This window comes from Rattus rattus, chromosome 8 (assembly GCF_011064425.1).
Source record: "Rattus rattus isolate New Zealand chromosome 8, Rrattus_CSIRO_v1, whole genome shotgun sequence".
Lineage (NCBI taxonomy): Eukaryota > Metazoa > Chordata > Mammalia > Rodentia > Muridae > Rattus > Rattus rattus.
Window position 1 is genome coordinate 72,411,015 of NC_046161.1, and position 8,448 is coordinate 72,419,462.

At 47.5% G+C, this 8,448-nt stretch overlaps 1 protein-coding gene across 2 annotated transcripts in view; it reads left to right on the plus strand.

Annotated features, from left to right (window-relative positions):
- Cilk1 (ciliogenesis associated kinase 1) overlaps positions 1-7,204 on the plus strand; it is a 58,391-nt gene extending 51,187 nt beyond the window's left edge. For both annotated transcript variants that reach the window (XM_032911585.1, XM_032911587.1), the window contains exons 12-14: positions 1,351-1,479; positions 3,996-4,118; positions 6,177-7,204. In XM_032911585.1, coding sequence (XP_032767476.1) covers positions 1,351-1,479; positions 3,996-4,118; positions 6,177-6,331 — 407 coding nt within the window. In that variant the 3' untranslated portion in view covers positions 6,332-7,204. The remainder of the gene's footprint in view (positions 1-1,350; positions 1,480-3,995; positions 4,119-6,176) is intronic.
- Positions 7,205-8,448: the final 1,244 nt, after the last annotated feature.

The window sequence follows — 8,448 nt, forward strand, 5'->3', positions numbered from 1 at the left end:
ACGGTAAGCCTGTGTCTTAGTCACTGTTCCATTGCTGGGAAGAGACACCGTGACCACAGCAACTCTTATGAAGGGAGCATTTAATTGGCTTACAGGTTCAGAGGTTTAGTCCACGATCAGCATGGAGGCAGCACACAGGCAGACATGGTGCTGGAGAAGCAGCAGCAGAAGAGACACTAGGCCTGGCTCGAGCTTTTAAAACCTTGAAGCCCACTCGCAGTAATGCAACAAAGCCACACCCCCCGATCCCTCTCAAGTAGCACCGCTCCCTAATGACCAAGCATTCGAATACACGAGCCTGTGGGGGCCATGCTGTCCAAGCCGGCACGGCCAGGGTGCAGGGTGCAATGAAACCACCAAACTGGACCACCCCGTGGGTGAAAGGAACGGTTTGTTGGGGAAATTCAAAACTGTCGTGGCTGTCTCTTAGAGGTCAGAGAGAATAGCAAAAGGTGCAAAAGCTTTACCAGTTTTTTTTTCTTTTTTTCGGAGCTGGGGACCGAACCCAGGGCCTTGCGGTTGCTAGGCAAGCGCTCTACCACTGAGCCAAATCCTCAATCCCAGCTTTACCAGTTTTAAAGGGTTGGGGAGGCGTGCAAGTGAACAACTTGGGAGCCAGTCTGGGGACTTCACTACTGCAGCGCTTCTGTTTACCCTGTCAGAGTCCAGTCTGAGCTGAGCCCAGAATGTCCTCTACAACCTTGTCAGTGGCACTGCTGCTGGGGGTGGGGGAGGGGTGGATGCTTTGGACCTAACGGTGACAAAGTGTCCACTATCTCATGGAGTCACCATTATTTGTTTTTATGGCAAGAACAGCAAAACCTACTAATTCAGAAAAGGTGTCACTTGTAGCGAGATTGTGTTGCCTGTGGTCCTTAGGTGATGAGACTGTTAGTCTCTGTGCAGACTCAAAGATTGCAGTCCATTCTCTGACCCGCCTCACGTCTTCTCCACTTTGTCCCTGCACCCTTGGTAACAACGGTTGGCTTGGGTTTTGGGGGGTTGTTGATTTGTTTTGTTTTTAATTATCTCTCTGTATTTGTTTTATAATCTCTGTATATTTGAATATGGTTTTTGTTTGTTTATTTGTTTGTTTTTTAGATTCCATGTACAGGGTTGGAGAGACGGCTCAGTCATTAAAAGCTAGGCTCACACCAGGGATAAGATTTCACATATAAATGAGATCACGTAATCGTTTTCTCTGTGTGTCCGTCCGTTTCCCTTGGTCTAAAGTCCACGTCAGGCCGATGGCGAGATGCAGTTCTCTTTATGACTGTTAATGTTCCTTTGCATAGATGTGCTGTTACTTCTGTCCGTCTGGTTCATTTTGCATCATTTCTTCTCCTCTAGGAATAAATATAAGAAATGGCGTGCTCCCAAATCCAGGCAAGGACTTTCTTCCATCAAGTTCATGGTCCAGTTCTGGTTTGTCTGGAAAATCTTCAGGAACGGTATCCGTAGTGAGCAAAATAACTTCAGGCAAGTGACAGTTATTAACCCCTGAGTGACCAGAGGCAAATTCTCCTGATGTGAGGCTGCAGGAAGTTCCTAGAGAACTGTGGGATGGGGCCTTCTGTCAGACACAGGCTTCTCTTCAGTTTCCCTGCCCTCCTCTCCCTTCCACAGCAGCCCTAGGGGTTCAGCCAGCTCCCACAAGGTTCTGTCCTTCCTGACCCAGGAGGAAGCCAAAAACAAGCTTACAGACTTACAAGTCTAACCTCTGATGCCCTAGTGTGCTTTGCACACCTGCCCCTAAAGTCAGCGTTAGTCTGGTCTTCTCTGCTCCAGCCGGACTTCCTGATGGGTGAACCTGTCCTGCCCAGAGCATCAGAATCCCCATGGATGGAGAGTAGACAGATTGTCAGGCCCTCCCTGCAAAAATAAAATCCTCCAGGGGTTGGGGATTTAGCTCAGTGGTAGAGCGCTTGCCTAGCAAGCACAAGGCCCTGGGTTCGGTCCCCAGCTCCGGGGAAAAATAAAAAATAAAAAAATAAAAACATAAAATCCTCCAGAACGGTTACCGGGGTAGACCGTTTCCCTGTGCTGTTTCCCTGGCCGAGTGCTCTGCCATAGCACCCCATACACACCTGACCCTCTCCGCTCCCATCCCCTTCCTCCATTAGGGTTCATGTAGGAATGCCGTGCCCAGGTACCCATCATGCCCCCTGACCCCACCCCGACAAACACAGCAGGCCTGATTGGATGCCAACTTTTCCTGTGTGTTTAAAGAGATAGGTGTGAAAGTCACTGTGTTTTGCATATTTTAAAGTGAACATGAATGCTTCCTTTTAAAGAATAAAGTGTGTAGCAAATATATGTATCTACCCTAGATTGTAGACTATACTGTGTATGGCTATATAGTACCACGACGGGTCACTATATAGGCTCACTATACTGGGTCACTATATAGGCTCACTATACAGACTCACTATACTGGGTCACTATACTGGGTCACTATACTGGGTCACTATACTGGGTCACTATACTGGATGGTCCGTTTCTATATTGGATCACCATTCATTCCTTGCCTTCTGACCACATGAATGACTGTTTGTAGCTTGTTCGTCAGAAGTGGCCAAGGAGACACTACAGTATCTATGTTTCTGTGCACACAGGCGCCAGGTCCTCTGCTGGGTCAGCATTAGGTTAAAGGTGTGCCCATCTTGGGTTTTATAGATATTGTCACAGTGCTCCCAAGCTGGAGATAGTGACTCATCCTTGAGACACCCGGTACCCAAGGCTAAAGTGAATCTTAACCTGGCATCAAATGCTGTCCTGTGTCTAACCTTGTAATCCTAAGAACGAGGTTTGTCCCTTGTGTTTATTGATTATTTTTTGCCTGGGGGGTAGGGACTTGTTCAATTCTCTCATTTTTCTTCCTGTCTCCTTAGTAACCAGTACTGCACAGTGACTCCATGCACTCTGGGACGTTTTCCACTGTGCCCTAAGCAGTTAGCAAATGCCTTTTTTGCTGTCAAGACAATGCAGCTGTACATTAACGCTTCCTCACAGGTGGAACTAATACCATTCTCCATTGTCCTTGTGTGCCTTTAAGCCGTAATGGTCAGTATTAGATTCGTCCGTGTGTCTGTTAACTAGTTGCCTGCTCTATGCAAGTTATACCCTTAACCTCCTGCACTACAAAGGCAAAAGGGCAGTTTGCAGTCTGCCCTTAGCACACTTCCAAATGGAAGTGTTTAAACAAGCTTTGCCTAATGGCACACATCTATAATCCCAGCATTCAGGAGGCTAGCACAGTACCTATTGGGGGCCAGCCTGGCTTCTGTAGTGTGGCACTGCCTTAGAAAAAAAAAAGAAAGAGAGAGAAATAAAAAAAGGAAGATGGCATTTTGTTGGGCCCAGTGAGATGCCTCATCAATAAAGGTCCTTACCGAGTAAGTCTAGAGACTTGAGTTCAGTTCCCGGAACCACGTAAAGGTGGCAGGAAAAAAACTGACCCACAGGTGTCTCCTGACACCACATGTGTGCCGTGACACTCCCACACGTCATACAAACACCATAGTAATAAAAGATTTCAAAGCATTCATGGTTAGTTTTTCTAGTTATCAACAGGATGACTTATAACATGTAAATAAATAATTAGGATTACCCCTGCATATGATCAGTAAGAGAGTCTGTTAAGTGGATTACGGTCTGCTGTATTTCAGAATGTGTATACACGGACATGAGAGAATAGTCCATAAGATGAAGTAGAAAAAAAAGTTTCAGAACAAGCTAAACCAATTCTCGGGGGTGGGGGCCGGGCACAGGAACTATCAGATATGTCCCTGGTTTAGTTTAACAGCTGCCCGCTTAGTCGATGCCCATGGGAAGGCATTTCGTTTGCCTGTAGTGGCCTTTCTGACTGTGGTATGGTGTGGCTTCTCAGAACTCTCCTCAGCCTCCCTTTTCCCTCAGAAGTAAAAGCACTTTCCTGAACTCTTGGTGTCGCGGACACGTCTTTGTAGTAATGAGCTTTTCTTTCCTCACCTCAGTTGGCTCAGGCTCCACGAGCTCTAGTGGACTGACTGGAAGCTACATCCCTTCCTTTCTGAAGAAGGAAGTCGGCTCTGTTATGCAGAGGGTACAGCTGGCGCCTCTCGCAGCCCCTTCCCCCGGTGAGTTGCAGTTCCTGTCATCTGTAAGTTAGTCCAGTAGTTCCTGAAGCTGCTCTGGCAGGACCAGTGCTGGCAGGCCGAGTCAGGCGGCCCTCTGCAGAAGACATGAGTGAAGAGCGTAAACATGCACTAAGTCTGCTGTGCATAACTGCCAAGGAGAAAAACAACCAAAGCAGAGAAAGTGGGGACGTGGGAACTGGAGCCCAAGGAGTCGAAGAAAGTTCACTGAAAAGGAGGCGCTTGGTAAAAATGGGGAGGAGGTTAGTGAGCAAGCCCTCAGGCACTGTGAATGGCCTAGCAAATTCAGGGAGCAGTGAAGAGGCCAAAATACAGGGTGCAGAAGGGCAAGAAAGAGACGGGGGAGGGAGGTCACTGAAGAAAGTCAGGGATGATAGAGTCTAGAGATAGAATCCCTGCAGCAGGCATTGCCTGCTGTCCTTGCCTGACCTTGTGATCCTCCGGAGGGTTTTGTGTAGGGTAGTGGTCTGATCGCCATCGGTCAGCACAGGTGTCCTCAGGCTGGCCACTGTCACTGGACTGAATGGGAGCACTGTTAAGAAGCAGTGGGAGCACTGTTAGAAGCAGTGGGAGCACTGTTAGAAGCAGTGGGAGCACTGTTAAACAATGGGAGCACTGTTAGAAGCAGTGGGAGCACCGTTAGAAGCAGTGGGAGCACCGTTAGAAGCAGTGGGAGCACCGTTAGAAGCAGTGGGAGCACCGTTAGAAGCAGTGGGAGCACTGTTAGAAGCAGTGGGAACACCGTTAGAAGCAGGGGGAGCACCGTTAGAAGCAGTGGGAGCACCGTTAGAAGCAGTGGGAGCACTGTTAGAAGCAGTGGGAGCACTGTTAGAAGCAGTGGGAGCACTGTTAAGAAGCAGTGGGAGCACCGTTAGAAGCAGTGGGAGCACCGTTAGAAGCAGTGGGAGCACCGTTAGAAGCAGTGGGAGCACCGTTAGAAGCAGTGGGAGCACCGTTAGAAGCAGTGGGAGCACCGTTAGAAGCAGTGGAAGCACTGCACTGTTAGAAGCAATGGGAGCACTGTTAGAAGCAGTGGGAGCACCATTAGAAGCAGTGGAAGCACTGTTAGAAGCAATGGGTACACTGTAGGAAGCAATGGGAGCACTGTTAGAAGCAATGGGAGCATTGTTAGAAGCAATGGGTACACTGTAGGAAGCAATGGGAGCACTGTTAGAAGCAATGGGAGCACTGTTAGAAGCAATGGGTACACTGTTAAGCAATGGGAGCACTGTTAAGAAGCAGTGGGAGCAGTGTTAGAAGCAATGGGAGCAGTGTTAGAAGCAATGGAAGCACCGTTAGAAGCAATGGGAGCACTGTTAGAAGCAATGGGAGCACCGTTAGAAGCAATGGAAGCACCGTTAGAAGCAGTGGGAGCACTGTTAGAAGCAATGGGAGCACTGTTAGAAGCAATGGGAGCACTGTTAGAAGCAATGGGAGCACTGTTAGAAGCAATGGGAGCACTGTTAGAAGCAATGGGAGCACTGTTGTTAGAAGCAGTAGGAACACTATTAGAAGCAAGAGCTTCAGCTTGGGCCAGTGTTGTTGTTGTTTTTTTTTTTTTTAAAGGTTTATTTATTTTATTTGTATGAGTACACTGTCACTGTCTTCAGACACACCATAAGAGGGCATCAGATCCCATTACAGATGGTTGTGAGCCACCATGTGGTTGCTGGGATTTGAACTCAGGACCTCTGGAAGAGCAGTCAGTGCTCTTAACCACTGAGCCATCTCTCCAGCCCGGGCCAGTGTTGTTAATGTGATAAAAATGCACCAGATTCTGCCTCTATGTGGGATGGAGAGCCAAAAGGATTTGCTGACAGGTTGTAGCTGGGAGAAAAAAAGGGGGCCAAGGGTAGCACTGGTATTTTGACTAGACAAGACTTCCTACAGATGTCTCCCTGCCTGCAGGAGGAAGACAGAGGAGGAAGCAATCTGCCCCACCCCCCATGTCCGTTTTCAGACAATTGTCCATGTGCTAAGCCTTCCTGCACTTGGCTTGGGTCCCACAGGGGCAAACTCAGCTTTTCTCTTCCATTGCAGGCTACTCTTCCCTCAAGGCCGTGAGACCTCACCCAGGGAGGCCATTCTTTCACACCCAGCCTAGGAGCACGCCTGGCTTGATTCCACGACCTCCAGCTGTGCAGCCTGTGCACGGCAGGATAGACTGGTCTTCCAAGTACCCATCTCGGCGGTGACTGTCCCAGCTGACTCCGTTGTACCCCCACAACCACGTGGCGGTGTAAAAGCACCCACACTTACAGCAGTTCTGAACTAACACATTTCAATATTTCTTTTAAATGTTTTTTTAAACATTGATTTGAATGCAATACCCTCTTTTTGTATAAAATTATTTTATTCTAAAACCGGGTCTCATTATTTTCTTAAACAACAGCATTTTGTATATATGGATTATGTTTTAGCATTTTATACAGTCAACTTTGTAATGAACTTTTTAAAGATTAAGTGGTTTTTGTTCGTTGTTCCATGTAGTATTTTATACAGATTTTGAAATATGTAATAAATTGAGGCAGTATTGTGACAGGGTGCAGTTTAAGGCAGTGGGATACGGGATTATTTACTTGATACATTTGAATTTTCCGGAGTGACCACATTTAAATGTGGCCCGTTAAGTCTTTTAGGCTTTCTTAGACTGGCCTTAGTAAAGTGGCCCCTCACTGCTTTTCTTAGTAGCTTGTATCGGTTGTCCTGGGGGCGGAAGTCGTTTTGTTGTTGTTTTAGACAGGGCCTTATGTAGCCCAGACTGGCCTCCCATTCTCGATGTAGCTGAGGATAGCTTTGAACTCAGATCTTCCTGTGTCTACCTTCTGAGTGCTGGGATTACAGGTGTGTAGACCATGCTTGGCTTTAACCCTGGGCTTTGTACAACCCCACCAGCCCTAAGCCTGCCTTTTATACGATTGTCTTTCATACAACTGTTCTGTCCCAAACTGTCACCGTACTTAGAATCATTTCACTTTATTTTGCCCCCAAAACAAAGGACTCTTCATAACTAGTTTGTGAAATTTATTACACTCATAAATACAGCTGAGAAAGCCAGATAAACTCAAGAATAATCATACAAAATATCATCTTTCTTTCTTCCTTCCTTCCTTCCTTCCTTCCTTCCTTCCTTTCTTTCTTTTTTTGGACTGCCCAGGTGGCTTGGTACTGGTTGAAATGCCTGCCGCCTCCAGCTTCACCAGCCCACACCCGTGGGTGGGGCTGAGGGGGCTGAGCCAGCTCTCTGCTGGGCAGACAGGGATGGCAGAAGCTGTGGTCACCTGTTGTTCAGGTGAGCTGTTTTTGTTCCCTGGGGCCTAGCAGCCTACCCCACAGCACTGCCACCGGCTAGCCTCCCTCAGGCCCAGTCTACCCGCAGGAGACTAGTACTTAGCCAAACTCAGCTGAGCCCCAGAGGCAGGGTGGGGAGCTCGCAGTTGCACCCCCGTAGCCAGAGAGGAGGCTCCCTCCCACCCCTGCGAACCATACTTTTCCCCATTTTTAAAAAAAACCCCGGCTGGAGAGATGACTCAGCCACTCCAGTTCCAAGGGATCCGACGCCCTCTTCTGGCCTCTGTGGGCACCTGCACTCGTGTACATAATCGCCCACCGACACGAATACATACATGTAAAACCTTTATAAAAATCTAATTGTTAAAAATCCCTTAAAGGGGAAGCTTTCTTATGTCAAAAGTACCTTTTTTTATTATTTTTGTTATGATTTTTCATTGTTTTAATATGAAATTTTCTTAACGTGTTAATACAATCAATTAAGCTTATATCCCTGCTGAGATGAATGGCCAAAAGAGCCAAGTATCTTTCTGTGTAGCCATGGCTATCCTAGAACTCACCCTGTAGACCAGGCTGGCCTCAAACTTAGAGATCCGCCTGCCTCTGCCTACCAAGTGCTGGGATTTAAGGCATGTGCCATCATGCCCAGTGACTGTTTGTTTGTTTGTTTGTTTGTTTGTTTTTTGAATGAATGTTGCATTCAGCTGAGTTTTCCACACCTGACTAGGAGCAGCCTATAAACTATCCAGGCCAACTTTCTCGTGACGATTTTAGGAATGGGAAAGATTTCAGGGGGATTTAAACTTACCTAAGAAATCACAATTGCCAGGATGTTATGTCCAGACTGTGCCACATCTCAACCCCCATCCTGTGTGGTGTCTTTGCAGGTTGAGACCTCTGTTGGGCAGAGGGTGTTTCATTGAGAGGAATGTTTACAGCAATTCTGCAAAGCTGGTTTGGAGACAGACGCACGCAGAAGATCCACTTTCTTCCATTCTGTGTTACACGTCTGCCTCCACTC